Here is an 18,144-nt window from a genome sequence, read left to right as displayed (position 1 = left end):
TGGTTCTACTGTATGATAGATAGTGTATGGTTGCCTTTGTGTGCCTCGTGTTGACTGTGTAGAGTATCACTGTTTTCATATCTTCCCGTTTGTTCCGGGCAATTTGAGTCATTATCTATTATTGTTGTTTATGCAGTAGGCTGTTACCAGTGATCCACATGAGTGACTAGCATTGGAGGTAAGTCAATGCACAGAAATTAGAAATCCCAAAACAATAATCCTCAGTAATTCTCACCCCTCCCACCTCCCACCTCTATTTTACTTTACGATTCTCGATTTCAAATGGAGTGCATCAGAACTTAATGTGTATTTTAAAAATGATGTTTTTCACATGGCTGGGCCTCTGAATCACCGACATGGACCTGATGGAAGATTAGGAGGTCCTTACTGGACCATAAGAACGGGATGGTTTCCTCCTACTGTACCTGACCCATCATCCAGGGGCCCGAAGTGGCAGATCTGGCTGATGTTGTGCACCCAGGTGTTCATCTCCTCCTGGGTCTTGGCCACCAGGTAGAAGGTGCGGAAGGAGGTCTTCACCACGAAGACGTGGTTATTCATGAACTCCTTCTTGACCACGGCGGCGTCGGAGCGCGTGTGCATGCGGACCCCACACTCATTCAGGTTGATCACGCGCAGAGGCTTTTTGGAGTTCTTGTTGCGGTAGTACTCCAAGACATCAGGGTTTCCACTCATCCGCCCCTGACGCAGCACGAACCAGCGCTTCCGCCAAGCCTAGGGACAACGGAGAAGCACAGCAAGGGAGTGAGCCAGAGAGAATCACTAGGGTTGTGAAGTGATGGGTTAACTGAGCCCAATTCACACAACTGGTTTGGGGACTGTTTTGTTAAGAGTTTTTTTTTTCTTCTTTAAAGCCCACACTGTATTGATAAATTAAATCATAGTTTGTACAACATTGTTTTAAGGACTTTGGTGCTAGATTTGCCCACACCTGATTTCACAGAGACTTTACCTAACTGCTTCAGTTATGGGATTGTGTTTTTTTTATGAAGCATTTACAAACTGAGTTGGCCTCACACTCAGACACCACTACTTTTATTTTTGGTCAGGCTTTTTGTGGGGAAATACAGCATTTCCCAGAATCAGAAAACGTTTGAAAGAGGAAGTTAACAGCACACAATGTATGGCTTGCCTCAAGCCTACTGCCAGATATTTCTATAAGAATGCAGTTCTTGAGAAAGGAGAGCAGTAAATACAACTGCTTTTTCTTTATTTTTTTTTTACCCTTGTAATAGGAGGGAGTTGTATTTGCCCCTTTCGTTTCATGGCTGCTTTTACAAACAGGAAGGCGTTGTTAATTTTAGGGATGACAAATAGTAGTACACTGTGATTGTATTAACTCTAGATGCATATATGACAACTTTTCAGATCCTTAACTTGTATGAATAATATGACAAATAGTAGTACACTGTGATTGTATTAACTCTAGATGCATATATGACAACTTTTCAGATCCTTAACTTATATAAATAATATGACTTATTAAATTTCTGTTATCTGATTGTTGTTCACTGGTTTTCTACCTGATTAAAAAATACTCGCTATTTTCACTAACTTCGCTAGCACTCCTTAAAAAGGCCTGAATTACATTAAATATATAATAGATCTAACACTATTACTACTCCCTGGATCTAACAAGCAAAAACTGTGTGAGAGAGCCACTAGTAATTTTCATATGAGTATTATTGAACAATACAGGGAAATAGTACATTTGCATGTGTACTAAGGCATTGTATCACCTGTAAAATAACTTTTCTTTCCACAGAACTTTATCCAAATGGATGTTAGTCAAGGTTAAATGGAACTGGCTGTGTGAAATAAAAAAAGTGTATTATTATTATTATTATTATTATTATTATATAATAATAATAATAATAATAATAATAATAATAATAATATATAATAATAATAATAATAATAATAATAACTTTAGACTTTAAACTGACTTGTGTTCATAGACATGATTCTTTTTCTTTTACACATTTCATGCAAACTAAGAAACTGGCTGTTTATACCACAGACACCCACCTAGCCATGTACAGTACGATACATCTAGTGAATGTGGTTGTCAGTTCACACCTGTGAAGGCTGACATTAGCACATAACTAGACAGCAATAACTGTTTACAAATGGGAGGTACATGTGGCTTAATTAACAGAGGCTCACGAAGATCCAAGAGAGTGCATTTGGCTGCAACAAAGACTTGTGTGTTTTTATCCTGTCTGATGTTCCTTTCACTTTGAGCAGAGTTGAAGCTTCAGAGCCGAGCAATGCCTAGTATAAAACCATACAGTATGGTGTGCGTGGCAGGCTGCTGCTACAGGGCTGATCGCTTTGCACTGCAATCCAGCCGGCAGGGCTCCTTGTGGCTGATTACTCTGACACATACCCAGTTCTGACAAGATGTGCATTTAACTGGCTCGGTCTGAGTCACTCAAATTGAAACTAATGAAGAAGAAAAAACAAAACAAAAACAGTAACCAGCTCCACTGGACACTTTAGAAAGGGAAGGGCTAAACTGAGGCTATATATTCCAGCTATGTGTACAACAGTCCTAGTGGTTTTAGTAGTAGTGCTTGCTAAGCCAATTGCTAAATTATTAGGGTATATATCCGGCTATATTATGTATTTATTCAATCATTTTTTTAGATAACATGTTACTTAAGAATTTTGCTTAATGACATTTTACGAACAGTTGGTGTACAGGTCGTCACTAATGTCATATGACATGACAAAGTATCTTTTGTAAATTTATATATATATATATATATATATATATATATATATATATATATATATATATATATATATATATGTTGCATTGCAGCACCATATCTCTAAGTGCCAGTGCTCTCATGATATCAAAGCTAGTATATTGTTAATGCAAGGAAAATAAACAGGAAGTTGGGCAAAATGGATCTATCAGCTACCGACCCACAAACCACTTTTTATTCGTTTTTTTACATCTGAAGAGAAATGTGTAAAGAGTATGCAAGCGCACATATGAGTCAATTCAACTTCATTCAAAGTACAAAGCATTCAGTTATGGTAACCTAACCTAAAGTACTTTACTACCACCTCATTGAAATTCACTTTCCTCACGTCAGCCCCGGTTCTCCTATCATTACACCAGAGCCTTCCTGCCTTAAATATTGCCACCATTTCTTTTTTAAAAATTAGGATTTTACAAAACTAGTGGTGCTTAGAAAACGCACCAAGTTCCCATCCAAATAAATAATTAAACACAACAGACAAGGTTGAGACTAGTTCCCTCCTGACTCACATTGTGACCACCAGCAAATCACATGACCACAGACAAATAATGTGTGACTGAGCAAAAAATCGTGTGACCTTGTTTTTGCTCCAACTTCATGGCAATGAACCTGGGTAGAGGGGGGGTGGGGGCAGTGAGTCTCATTCATGTGATTCAAAATTCATTCATTATCTGCTCACAAATATTCTAAGAATGCAGGGGAATTTACATAAATTGATAAATTTAAGTACAGTAGGGTTGATTATGGAGAGAGATTTGCAAATGAGCTCAGATCACTTAGCTGGCAGCTGTCGGTCTCCTTGTCAGCAGTCTTGCACTGTATGTATTAATGGAAGATAAGGGGAACTCTTTTTAAACCCAGTGCATTATAATAACTTCCAAATAACTTAATTCCCCTTTTTTTAAAATGGCACAGATTGGGTTCACTTGAATACAACTTTATAAATGCTGACCTTTTTGTTTGCATACAGTGTTCACAAGCATTGACCACCTGTGGCTTCAGATCCACTTTTTGCAGATGTACTGTTGCCAATTAAATATGGGTATTGTTTATTTAACCAGCAGGCCAAAAAAAGATGATGTTTTGACACCCAATATTTCACAAAATGCTCAAGACTTGAAGACGGTCTTTTTCCACCCAATTCAACTCCATCAACGTTTACTCAAAAACCAACATGCTGCTCAGGGAATTCATATTAGAAGGGTGTCGATTTCAGTTGATGTGCAAGACACATTGTTGGCGCATTAATGGTAAACACTTCAGCAAACACATTAAGAAAAGGAAAACCTTGCACATTACCAAAATACCTCCATTTCACAGATAATCCAGCACTAATTGTTCTACATTCCCACAACCTCTCCAATATTACGGAAAGTTATAACCCAGCGATCAACAACAACACTTGTGTTTTTGATTAGTTTTGGCATGTAAACACAAACAGAACATCTGTGCACATCCATCTTGTAGCAGCATCATGAAGAGAGAACTCTAGGGTCATACAGATAGCTTTTAATGGTACCCCTGGAATTCAGCCTGATATCCGCTCTGGTTTACTTTAATATTATTTTCTTTCTTTTTTTTTTTTTAATGGAAGTCGGGTCAGTTAGTTCAGAGTAAGCTGAAGCTTTGGAATCTGAAAAATGTTGCATGAAGAGTTGCCAGTAACATAGTTTCAAAACGTTTTGGATCAGCAAATAAAATTTTTCAAAAATAACAGCTTTGGTCTGTTTGGCTAGTTCTTTGGCTAGCCATGATGGTATCTGCAATTCTCTGACCTTTCTGGCAAGCGCTGAAAGCCCCAGCAGAATGCATTCATTTTAAGGGAAAGACTACAAAACAAAAATGCCTTTATCTATTCAAAGTCAAGGACTGTTTAGTCAAGTATTAGGGTGTTTGAAGGAAGGATACGTAACTTCAGAGATATGTCTAATGACAAGACACAGCATAGGCAGGTGGTCATCTAATAAGAGTGCAAATGGTTCATTTCAGGTATCTGTGGTAACTCCCAGGAAAAAAAAAAAAACTAAAATAAAATATATAGAGAGATCATTTTCTTTATGAACAGTAGATTGTTTTGAACTGCATGGCTGTTTCTTGTAAGATGATTTGATTTTTGAATGTAATATTTCTTCCAGCATGTTTGTGCAGTGTCACAAAGCGGCCATGGCAGCTACACTGCACTACACACAGGAATCAATCTCACTATATCTCTACAGTGATCCCTTGTTGTGAAGCTGCTGTACAACGAGATCCCGTTACATCCTTACATGAAGCCCCAAAGCTGTTTAGAGTAGCAGGGTTATGATAACCAATACGTAACCCTTCGTGGGCCAGTTTGCAATTCTAATTGTCGACTGGTTTTGTGTTTATTTATCATGATGGATACCGCAACTCGCAGTAGTGTTTCCTCTATGAAAATAACTTATTTCAATGCAGCAAAACCAGAACAAAAATAGACTGCTGTAGCGCTGCTAATATTTGAATATGTGAACAAACATTGTTTGAAATGCTTTGTGCAGTGCAACTGTTCCAGATTTAAGAGGAGGGATGGGATACACTCAAGAGAGAAGCGTCTGTGCCAAATGGAAAAAACTGCTTGCAAGTGTATGATGAATGTTCACCTTTTAAACTTTTCTGACTGGTTTTACAGAACCCATAATGCAATGAATTTCTTGGAAATTGACTGATTTTCCAAGTAAACGCTCTCAGGTTACCTCCATAATATCATCAGAAGTATATCTCAAATCTGGTGTAGACAGGAAAGGAGTGGATGAAATCAGAAACTATTGTAAAGCTGATAAAATGTGGATACTGAATTGCATTTACAAGGTTATGGATTTAATATCCTACAAAGAATATTACGAGTTAAGAATACAATAGGGACACAACTCAGTGTAAAGGCTATTTTGTGTGTGTGTGTTTGTGTGTGTGTGTGTGTGTGTGTGTGTGTGTGTGCATGGGTGTGTGTGTGTGTGTGGGGGGGGGGGTGTTGGTATGTGCAATGTATTTTCTTAGAATTTCAAGAATATCAAAGAAACTAACGTCACAGCTAGACCTGCCCTGAAAATATGTGAAAAATCCTTTTAACATTTTTTTTTCTACTGTATAATACTAACAAGACATTGCGAGGGCTGCAGCTCGAAAATGGGTTTAATCACATTTGTTTTTTTAAAAATCTTTGCAACAAGCCTGTTTGACTTCTGATAAACAATATTCAACGTGCAGTTGCAGACTTCTGCAGAATGCTTGAAATACTGTGAAAAGCGTTTTAGTTGTCACTCATTAAATTTTCCTGGAAAATGACCACAGTAATCTATCCATTCTTTAAATATATTGTAGATTTAGCCCTATTCTGAAACTCACATTGTGTACCAATCATTAAGTAAAAATATAAAATAAAATTGTTTTTTTTTTTTAAATTATTAAATTTTGGACAGACACAAATGAAGTTGTAAAAGAAGACCACGTCTTGCAATGCTTGGGACATCATTAGAGAGTGATTGGGGGTGGAAGTTTAAATTCACAACAAGAAAGCCTTTTGAGTTTAGTGAGACTTGGGGCCTAAGCACAAAGCAATATGTTTTTAAAGAATGCTTTCGTTTTTTTTTTTTTTTTTTTAAAGGTTGTTGATAAACATTGTTTTAAGGTTTAAAGGTGCTTTGAAACACGAGAATAAACGAATAAACCCTCTCTAAAAGTCTGAAAGGGATTTCAAATGGGCTTAAAAAAACAAACAAAAACAAACAAAAACAAACAGACCTTGATGAAGAATTCCTTAAGACAGTTCTTCAAGTTTTGTGAGTCTAATGTGTGTGTGTGTATTAATACCAACTTTCTTTTGCCAGTGTCTTTAATCGGTTCTTTGTTTTTGTATCCCAGGCCTGTTGAGGCTGAAGGAGACGCTGCACACAAGGTTCATTTTATGATACATATGTGTTTGGCTTTAGTTTGGATTTGAAATGCTTTAATCCAGATTTAATTTTTGGTGCAGCACTTAAAAGGCTACGTGACCCTACCCACTGTTAAGAAAATGTTACCCTGTGACAAAAATAAGGCTTCACAAAAGAGAAAGGTAACTGCATGCATGTTCCATCAGGGGGACGCTATTACTGTGATTATTTGTCATTTGTAAGGGTTTTCATTTGTCTTTCAGTGCGTCGTTGTCTTTGCTTTCGCACAGCACAAGCTGTGCTCATGCTGGGAGCTTCCCAAACATTCAGCTGCCTTTTTGTGGACAGGTGTTCCATTCCTGAGCAGCAGCAACTCAGGAACAAACATTTCAGAGCTGAAAATCACAACCCCCAGTGCAAAATAACACATGTCTTTAACTGTCACAGACTTGGCAACCACATAGAATGCTAATGGGTATTACAACAAAAATAAGCCTGACTTTATAATTGTGCATTTAAAATTCTCTTGTTGTATCATTTATCATTTGTTTTACGTGAAAAATGTGCTAAAAAAAAAACTAAAGCTCTAAAAACTAGCTCATTATTCTGAGATATTCCAAGATGAAGTCCCTTATGAATGTTTTCTAATTGAGTATGCATGTTATACATAAGAACATATATGGGGGTGCCTGGATCCCTTTGGGTTTGTTTTTTCCAAATCTATAGGACAATCCCCTGAAAACACAGGATTTCACAATACAGGAATAACACAAGAACATGTAAACCATTTCACAGTATGGCATAACATACTGTAAGAGAGGATTGAAACTCTGGTGCTGAATTCACTTCCTCTCTCTTTTTGTCTTTTGCTTCCGCTGTAACCTCTGAAAACAAAAGCCTCTGTAGCCCCATTGGCAGTCTAGATGACCAGCATGGATAAAATAAAAACCTGATAATTTAACAGCAAATATCAATATAATAGACCTAACATCATTTTGTTTATATATTATTGTTTCTATAACTTGAAGACATTGTGTTTCACCTGAAAATGACCAGCACCCCAAGCTGTTTATGGTTTCTTTGATTTAAATTTAGGAAGCAGTGTGGTCCAGAAATCCAGGCCGTGTAACCAGATAGTCACCAGTTCAAATCCCACCTCTGCCTCTGACTGACTCACTGTGTGACCCTGAGCAAGTCACTTAACCTTCTTGTGCTCCATCCTGTGGATGAGGTGTTAAATCAATGTCCTCTTGTAAGTGACTCTGCATATAATGCATAGTTCACAGCCTCTGTAAAGCGCTTTGTGATGGTGGTCCACTATGAAAGGAGTTATATAAAAATAAAGATGTTATTACTAACCAGCCATCAGTCTCAATAGGCAACTCAGCCCAGAAATCTGACTATTAATCAACAGTAAACAAAAAAATGAAAGTTGCGACAAATATTTTGTTTCTTAATACCAAGGATGTGCTCCTTAACCTGTTCTGATTTGTCAGCGCATTTTGCAACAACAGACAATTGCTGACAAATATTTTTTTTGATAATTACATGAATTAACAGCAAAGGTTCAAATTAGAGAGGTTGCAGTTTCAATAAAGCAAGACGATATCACAAGGTGACTACTTCTGTTAAACAAAAGTGAACTCCCATATTGACAAGCTTGTAATTATGACTATGTCTGATACAATGGAACAGTGTATGCTTACACTACATGTCATAACATGTTAAAATAATTATTATACGATGCTTTAAAGGCTGGGCATGTTGCCCTGTCATCAACATATCTTAAACAAAACTAGAAAACAAACATGACTATACCCATCGTCAATAGTGGCCTTTCATTGCAGAGCTACAATATCGTGCCACAAAGCTGAGCAAAGATTTCTCTAAATGAGCTATTGGGAGATGCCGTGTGCTTCATTACGTACAGTGTGTTTATGAGCTGGCCTACACCGTACCTGCACCAGAGCACACTGTAGAAACTGTGATGGGAATAGAATTTATTTTTAATCACGACTTCCATCTGTTGTTTTGGACATCTGTACTGCTACTGTAGAAAAGCTAATGCTTTATTTAGCTTTCGACTGTGTTGCTGTACAGTACATTGCGTGCCAACGTTATTATACTAGAGCCTGTAACATCTGAACAGAATTAACAGCATTGTTGTGATTATTTTGTATTCTTTTGCAGCACTTATCACAATCTATTTTACAATGTAACTTTTTAAATTATATATATATATATATATATATATATATGTGTGTGTGTGTGTGTGTATGTGTTAGAATAATATTTCAATATGTATGTCCACAACACACCACATATATATATATATATAATATATATATATATATATATATATATATATATATATATATATATTATATATATATATATATATATAATATAATATCAAACTGTATTTATTTGTCACCTGATGACAAATATTGATATATTGATTTAAAAATTAAAATACAGCTGGTGCTAAACTAGGTTACAGAAATCTTTGTTTGCAAGCCTCGCTTTCATATTGTCGGACACTTCCTTGGTTATTTCACCAGGACAGTTGCAATTGTCCCCGCCCCTTCAACCCCTTCTTTCCTGTAATTAACTAACCAGCTGCTTCCACTGAAGACTGCCGTGCTTCACAGCCAGGTGCGTGCTTTGACCCAAACACACTGCACAGGTGACATGCCAGGCAAGCAAACAGGGAACTCTCTTTGAAATCTGAGCACTGGAGCCCTATATAGCAAATGGAGGTGTGCGGCAGGTAATATTGATGGAAGTATTCCATTACCTGGATCCTCTTTGAGCAGTCACATGGGACGGGTTGACGTGGAGCAGAGGACTTTGCATTTTCTGTTTATTGCAAAATTTGCATGACCGATTTGCATTTTATTGGAATGCGATTTCACACCTTGAAGAAAGAAAGAACTTACTGTACAAGCCCCTAATACAAACGGCTTCTTCTTTAAGTTTGTTCTTTAGACGCTCATATTGTAACTACATAAAATATGAATTTATTTACATGCAATGCAAAATAAATATATTCATTCTTTTGTGACTATTGGCTTCCTAAATCTCCTATTAATTCCTCAACGACAACAAAATGAAGCACGCATTTACTACCTATTTCATATTGTAATAATTTCTAATAATTCTCTAGTAATCAAAAGTACACCACTGCTGGTAGTTTCTAGATTTCAAACATAAACAAGATGTGTGCAAAACAGTGTGGTTGGCAAAACAGTAGCCTACTATATGCAAACTGCATGGAACACATGCATGTTTGCATAGTCAATAATTCATATTTCCTTGTGGCATCTGGGCACAGAAAAACAAGGATTTCTTGTGAAACTCATTTGCTAAAACACCATCACCAGACTGATGCTTTGTAACACATTTTGGGAGACAAGCAATTTCATTGTCAGTTAGGCTGGGCAGTGCTCTTTAGTCAGAATTAGTTTTTCTTTGGAATAGGTATCGCGTTCTAGCAAGAGGCAGATAGCAAGCTAGGCGGGTGACTTTTGCTGATGTCAGTCAGTAATGGCTGCCAAAGGGTTATCTCTAACCATACACAGGCTCTTAAAACTTGTGGGCAGTCGAGCAGGACAAAAGAAGCAGCAACTCAGCCCATCAAAAAAAAAAAAAAGCAATTGTCAAGCACACAGAAAGCTACTGACTCATATAGAGAATGTCACACTCTGGGGCATATTTTTAATTGCATAGTTTATTGTGTTCAAACTAATTCAAACTCTACACCACGCCTTATAAAAGAAAAGGAAGGCGACGAATACTTTTTTTGTTAAACTGTGTGACATTACCGTCCTGCCTGCAATCAGAGCGCATGTAAAATACAAGTAAAAGAGAAAAGGAAAAAGGTACCGCTGTGAGCGAAAGTCAACAATACCATCTTTTATACTGTACCAGCATCTACTGTGACACAGAGCACTGCTCACTCGTCCACTATGCAATTCAATGATGAAAATGACATTCAGCACAGAGCAATGAAAAGTGGCAGGTGGGGGGGGGGGGGCACCATGTGATGGAAAACATTCTAGGACCCCCACCATGGAAAATTAGGGGTCGCCTCAATACCGCAGCTGGAACATGAGCGGCTTTTCAAAGTGCTGTTTGTTGTAAAACAAAAGTTTCCTCTGAAAATCTTCACTTCCCCGACCCTAGCATAAGAAAGCGTGCCTTTAGCTACTGTATGTATCGCATACAGAACTTTGCATAAAGCACCACACATCACTGATCACAGAGGACAACGGGAAAGGTCGCTGCCTTTAGCCTGAGAGATATTACATCTGAACAAAAACAAGTCCTGTGATCAACGCCCACTTCACCAGATAGCTATTGTTAATAACGCTTTACCACAAATGAAACCTTAGCAGCTGCATTCTGGATGAAACCACAGGAAAAAAAATAAAAAAAACCTTTGAATGCTGTGAAAGTTAAAAAGTGGGAGAAATAACTGCCTTACAGAGAAGTTTGAAAAATCAACCTAATGTGATTCCAGTGTATCATCAGCAAATGCAACATAAAGGATTTGGTACGATATAGTGTTGATACAGCGACCCATTAGCACTGATGTGGTACTTTCAGTTCATACCATTGGTATTGTATATAACGATACGAGTGTGTTACATGGGAGGTACCAGTCTACCAGCGCTTCATACAATGGTAGTTCAGTACAAAGCTGCTCTTGTGGTCCCATCTTCTCTTAATGCTGCACCAGAGCCATTAGAAAGATTTAATGGGGACTGAGGGCCAATAAGACTATGCGCTTTACTCTGCTATTGTTAAACTGAATGCAGTGTAGTTACTCTCCACATAGTCAATAAATGGTGATGCAATGACACTTCGCTCGTCCCAATATTTCAGTGCATTTACCCTGCAGCTGCTTCTCATATAGATAAACACCCACCTCTCTCATCAAAAGTGAATCATATCATTTGGTTTACAATCATTGCGCAGTGGTGAGTTAGTGACTCTGCAGTGTTAGTCACAGAGGCTCTCTGTGGACTGCATGACAATGTGAATGCTACAGGAACAAAGGGGAAACTGTTGCAATCTTTATCGCTAAATTACTACACGAATTTGCAATGCAAATTAACAATTGAATTTTCTTTAGATAACCCTATGCTTGTGCTCCATGTTACCAATCAAATCCACTGTTCACAAAACTGAAATGTTTTTCCACCACATTTCTTTCCCGGATGCTTTTCTTTTTTGTTTTGTTTTTTTTTAAACAAAATGAGCACTGATTAACTCCTATTAACTCCTTTGATTAACTCCTATTAACTCCTTTGATTAACTCTTATTTTTTGAAGGTGGAAAAAAAAATTAAAGACCTTGAGAGTGCTTGGTTCTAGTTTAGTAAAATGATCAGGTGTTTTAAAAAGGAGTTAATTAAAGACTGGAGGAAAAACTGTGAAAATATGGCCCTTCATGTGGCTACCCAACAACTTGTGCAATTGTGACAGATAAAGTGTGTTTAGAACTGAATGCACAGATAAAGATGCTTTGCCTGAACGTATGTCTCCCTTAACTCTAAGTACTGAATATCTTTTAAAATAGAGTTTAAAGCTCAGTAATTGCCTATGCAAGTGTTGTGATCTCTTAACACACATTCTGTTCACTTCAGATTTGGCTGTGCAATAATGATGATGACAAACTGAGGAGCGCACCCACAGCCTGGCAAAATAAACATGAACGCACAGAACAAGTGAGAAATGCCGATACAACATCAATAATATATCTGTTTTACTAGCTATAGTTTTCTAAACACTTTGTAATAATTAAACATAGCAAGTAAACAAAGGCTAATGTTTGCAGGAGTGAAAGTAAGCATGCTTTACCGTATAGGAGATTTATTGCACTGGCATTGGTTCTACTAAAACACATTTATGTGCTATACAATTAGGTGTCATATTTGTCCTGTTTTTGAAAGTGTGTGTTTAACAAGGAAATCACAAGTGTGGAAGCAGAAATATGGCTGACACTGACATTCTGCATGTAACCAAAGACAGAAACTCATTTCAGAGCGAAAGGTCATGTGCCTGTTAATGCGCGTTTTAATTATGGGTTCTTCCCTCAGATTGATGACTCAGAGATCATGTCTTCCTGTTGCCATGGCACCAGAAATTGTAACTACATTATGACATCACAGTAAAGTTCAATGTCGCCCCCCCCCCCCCATCATCTACTGTATATTAAAACATACCCCACTTTGTATTTACTTTAGTGTTCTTCCTGCCAGATGCAGTGTGGACCAATCAATTTAACATATATATTTAACTAGCATATTTTAGCAGGCTTATATTATCAAGTAACTTTAGAATAAAAACAAGCTATTGCTGTTCTCAAAATCTGGTACAGTAATTGGATCTCAGCAGTGACTACAAATTTAGTATTTTACTCACTGTTATTGAACAGTAGTACAGTGTTTGTTGTTGTGGTTTTTATCACATAAAAAAGCCTTGTTTACTAAAATTCAGAGGGAAAAATACTGTTTCATTTGAGAATTCAAAGAATGACAATCTCAATGTTGCATAAGATTCTATTCTTAAAGACTAGAACTGTTTGTGACTGCTGCCTCAGCTGTTTTTTATTACGAACTTGCATTATATTTGCTGACCAATTATGCCTTTTTTTGCATGACGAGTCTACGTCAATCTAACCTTTACTGTAAAGAAGATCCACAATTTACTTGTGAACTTGAACAAGCAATAGCACAAAAGCACAAAATAATGCAGCTGCCTAGTGCCTAATGACATGTATAATGTTTATAGAGCTGTCTGTTGCTACTGTAAGTCCATCTGTAATCTACTTCACTAGTCATTGCCTGGGAGGAAAAGAGTGTGTTCTTTCCTGCTGTCCTGGACATCCTACTACAAAGAAACTCCTGCCTCTCTCATTAAGTGTCTTAAACTGTTAGATATACACACAGATATAGTGTGACAGTCCATGCCCCAATAGTGTGCACATGAGCCTGCTGTGTTGAATAATCAGACAGCCTCTTGTTTCTACTAGTTTCTAAAGCTAATAAAATCCGTCATCACTTATTTCTGCCTGGCGTGCTGTTTTCTAACAGTTAAGCAGTAATAGAGCTTCCTATGTTTTGTAACACACACCCTAATTTTCAAAAACAGGAGACAGTTGCAAGTGGAGAGGCCCCTTCCCTCCGCTCCCCCCACCCCCCCGGTCTACACTTGCATGTTTCAATCGTTTCCAACTACAGTATCTTCCTTTAGAAACTGTCCCCAGCCTACATTCCTCAATGTAATAGGAATACAATGAAGCCAGCGCTAAATCTACAATTTCAGAGCTATATATATATATAAAGGTATATTAAAAGACGTTAGATACTTCCACAAATGAAATCAATTTGAGAATCTAAATGTTAATGTTAATAAAAAAATTTAAATCATCCTGTAAAAGGATTCTAAATATGCAGTGTATCATGGGTTGCTGAAGACTAAAGCACGGTTTCAAAATGAAATATGTCACAAAAGCATGGCTTGTTTTCTTTGTTTAACATAATCAAATACAATGTAAAACACAAACCCAAGCTGCATTGCTACCAGCTCTTGTTTGTGGCCCTGATCTGTGCACACACTGACAGCGCACGAACTACAACTCTACACTACAGCAGGCTGAGGAGAATACATCAGAACATACACAGCCGAGGAGAACAGTTTCATTCATATTACTCACATATCTCTTTAATTTCTTTTCTGGAGGTGATTTGATGAGCCAGCCTGTGCAGACCACATCCCCTGCGCTCATGTTGTTAGGTGAGTGCCGGAGCACAAAACGAATCCAGTGTGGGAGCTGGATTGTATGAAACGCTACTGCTGTGAAAGAGACTAGCACCAGTCAATTTCTCTGTTCTGGAGTGCTGCTGAGCCAGAGAGAAGGAAGTCAAGTCACTGATCAGTGACAGAAAAGGCTCCCCTCCCACTAATTTAAACACAATGCACTAGTACTGAGGCACATGGTGCTTCATAAATACAAGCATTCAGACAGGACATTGTGACCACGTGATGGCTGCTTTTAAAAACAACAATGATAATAATAATAAAGGCTGCAGCAGTGATCAGGCTGCTGTGTTTACAGTGACAAGCTTCTGGTTAAAACTGCATCAAGGAAGAGCCACTGAGAGAGGTCCCACCACCACCAGTAGAACCAGTTCAAATCCAACACTGCCTCCCAGCTGGTCTTTATTTATGCAAAAAAGTCTTGGTTAGGGATGCAGTAGGTCTTGTATGCGCGGAATGTTTCCTAACTAATAACAATACTAATAATTCAAGATGCTCTATAACAATACAATGAATGCATTCAGAAAGAAAAGAAAAAAAAAACTAAATCTAAATCTTGTTAAGATCCACATAAAGATCTGACTTCAATATAACAATATTATATAAAGACCTACAAAGACTGTTTTATAATGTCTCTTAGGAATTAAGGAAGGAAGGAACAAGTTCAGGTGTTAATTAATGAAACCTGACATAAAGTAAGCTTCTGAAGAACCACATTTGAAAGCACATTTTTACAGTACTCCAACATAAAATGTCAAACCTTTAAATTGGCTTCCTTGTATGACCCACTGAGGCTTGTTCATGTTAAACCTGTTATCCAAGAAGCATTTTCATCTCCAAATACATGGAAAATGATCTGACAGTACTGCTCTCTGTCTGCATGGACAGTAAGTACCCTTTCCAATTTCCAATGGCAATACAGCAGCAACTCAATGACAGCTCATGAAATGGACAGCTACAATGCCCATTGGTAACATTTTGATATTTTGACAATAAACCCAAACTGGTAACCTACAGTGATAACAGGGTAGCATATAGGTACTAGTCCAGCATGTTACAATATAATATCTTTATAGTGGACCACCATCACAAAGAGCTTTACAGAGATTGGATGTGAACTGTACATTATATGCAGAGTCATTTACAATAGGACATTGATTTAACATATCATCTAAAGGATGGAGCACAAGGAGGTGAAGTGACTTGCTCAGGTTCACAAACAATGAGTCAGTTAGTGGCAGAGGTGGGATTTGAACCGGTGACCTTCTGGTTACCAGGCCGGGACTTTAACCACTGGACCACACTGTCGCCTTAAGTATCAGGACCACTGTGCAATATGGGTTGGTTTTTTATTTTATTGATCTATCATATGGTCTGACAGTGGTTCTGCTTGGGCTTCTCCATGTTAACCCCTGGTAATATAAAAGGACAGCAATGACATTTTACTGAACCAAAGCAACATAGGGGACTAGATTCTCAAAGCTATTTACTCCAAACCGTCATTAGCATTATTTTTGTCTGATGGGTGGGTGGGTGGAGAAGAAACACCTTTTGCAACTCCAGAACAAATAAGAGATCACTCAAGGGTCCTCACAAGCCCTGGCATCGGATGTCCAAATCGTTTATTTCTCGTTTGGTGACTTTTTCGGGTGTTATTACTTTGTATAAAATATCATGCTAATGATGTTTTGGAGTAAATAGCTCTGAGAAACCCTCCCAGGGTTATATCTATTTTCAGTTTGATATGAAGTGCATTTAACTTCAACGTCATTAAAACTTTTTTTTTTTAAAGATTCTAGGACAATGAATAAAGACTGAGACAAGAGGGCAAAGTCTTGAGCAGTCTCTAATTGAAGTCAATGTTCTTAGCTTTGCGCAGAGTGCTGCCGTGGATATGCTTCTTTTATCCAGTGCTGTTTAACCCCAGGGGGTCGCGTTCAAATCCAAATCATACTCCACTGACTCAATAAAGACGTGAAACATTAAAAGGTCTCTTATACAAGGGGCTGAGATGCCTTACTGCGGAGATGGTAGAAATGGTGCAGTGGGGGCGTACGAGCAAAGATTAAGAAAAGCATTGCAACAACACTGATTGAGATAATGTACTAAAGATTGCAGCCTCTATCCCTAATTTGTTTTGCATAAAATATAGGATTAACATTGTTATCTGCACTTCTGGTCTGATCAGGATACAGCAGGCTAAGAGCAATGTGGAAGTTGTCATAATGGCATATCCAGACAAGAATGCACTTACCAATTGCTATTCACCTCTTCAGAAATGTTGCGCAAGTGCACCTATCTGCAAATTTGAAATACTGTATATCCCTTCAGTCACCATTTCTTTGTAATTTAAATTAGAAAATTGTGAAACAGTTTGTTTGAACTCTATGGGGTTCATGAAGCTGTCCTGCCAAACTTTGAAAAAACTTCCATGCATTATAACATAGACACACAGACAGGAAAATATACATGGTACAATTATGCACGCAGGGACTATAATAGGCATACAGTTGAAGTAAAACTCTGTGCTACTATGAGAAACATCCCCACATAGTGGATACTTACATAAACTTCACTTTCACTAAAACTAAAAAAACAAACAAACAAAAAACAAACAAAAAAACACCACTGCAGTTTGCGAAGCAATCTGTGTGATTGTCATCTGAGTTTAAACAGTGCTAACGTGCAGGTACTGTGTGTCCAGAAGCCAGTAATGCAGGATAATTTATTATTTTTAACACGACGACTTCTCGTGACTGCTTTCTTTAACAACTGCTGTATTCTTTTTACTTGCGTTTGCTTATTTCACGTCCTGCAACGGTACAAAACGCAGCTATTTCTAATGTAATTCTGACATCTAGTGTCGTGTTGCATATTTGCAGTACACTGCCAACTGGTATTAAAACATGCGATTAAACAACATGTTTATTATGCATCATGCAAATACATGTAAACATTACCTGTGACACAATTGAGGAATGTTAATGTTAATGTGTTAACATATATAGATGTTAGTAACAGGTGGCTATGTTATTCATCTTTACATATATGCGATATCATTTTGTAGTTTCTTTGATTACGATGTTAAATAAAATATCTAAATTATGTTCTTTAAAACAAGTTTTATGACTCAAGACTTTTCGTGCACGTACGTGATGCAAAACGTTTGGCCACAGCTGTACGTTATTAATACATTGTTATTATTATATTAATATCGTGCACATAAAGCATATAATTAATCTGGACCTTGTAGAATTATAATATATATATATATATATATATATATATATATATATATATATATATATATATATATATTTAGTATATATATATTAATGCAGCAAAATGCGCTTGATAATTCCAGTTATTGCTGGATAACTCTATAGTCGTTTAAATGAATTTCTAGCAGTCAGGTAATACAAGTAGTGCTGAAAGTTACACACTGCATCATTCCCTGGGCTACACTGACACAGCACAACACCCGAACTTGCAGCACAACCGCAGCCTTGCTGATAGAATTTTCTAGTCGGAGTCAGAAAGCAGATTAAAAAAAAGATCTCGCTTTCTCGCGGTGTTATGGCGCCATCTCCTTGCGAGATCCTGGTGCCCGGTCTGTAATGCAAGGGGGCGTGT

At 37.5% G+C, this 18,144-nt stretch overlaps 1 protein-coding gene across 1 annotated transcript in view; it reads right to left on the bottom strand.

The window, feature by feature from the left end:
- Window positions 1-14,663, bottom strand: part of LOC121318911 (GRB2-associated-binding protein 3-like) — a 32,601-nt gene extending 17,938 nt beyond the window's left edge. The window contains exons 1-2 of the mRNA XM_041256110.1: window positions 14,408-14,663; window positions 426-735 (exon numbers count right to left, since the gene is read on the bottom strand). Coding sequence (XP_041112044.1) covers window positions 426-735; window positions 14,408-14,479 — 382 coding nt within the window. The 5' untranslated portion in view covers window positions 14,480-14,663. The remainder of the gene's footprint in view (window positions 1-425; window positions 736-14,407) is intronic.
- Window positions 14,664-18,144: the final 3,481 nt, after the last annotated feature.

Source organism: Polyodon spathula, chromosome 7 (genome assembly GCF_017654505.1).
Source record: "Polyodon spathula isolate WHYD16114869_AA chromosome 7, ASM1765450v1, whole genome shotgun sequence".
NCBI lineage: Eukaryota > Metazoa > Chordata > Actinopteri > Acipenseriformes > Polyodontidae > Polyodon > Polyodon spathula.
The sequence above is the reverse complement of the archived record's forward strand: the minus strand, read 5'-3'. Positions and strand labels throughout refer to the sequence as shown.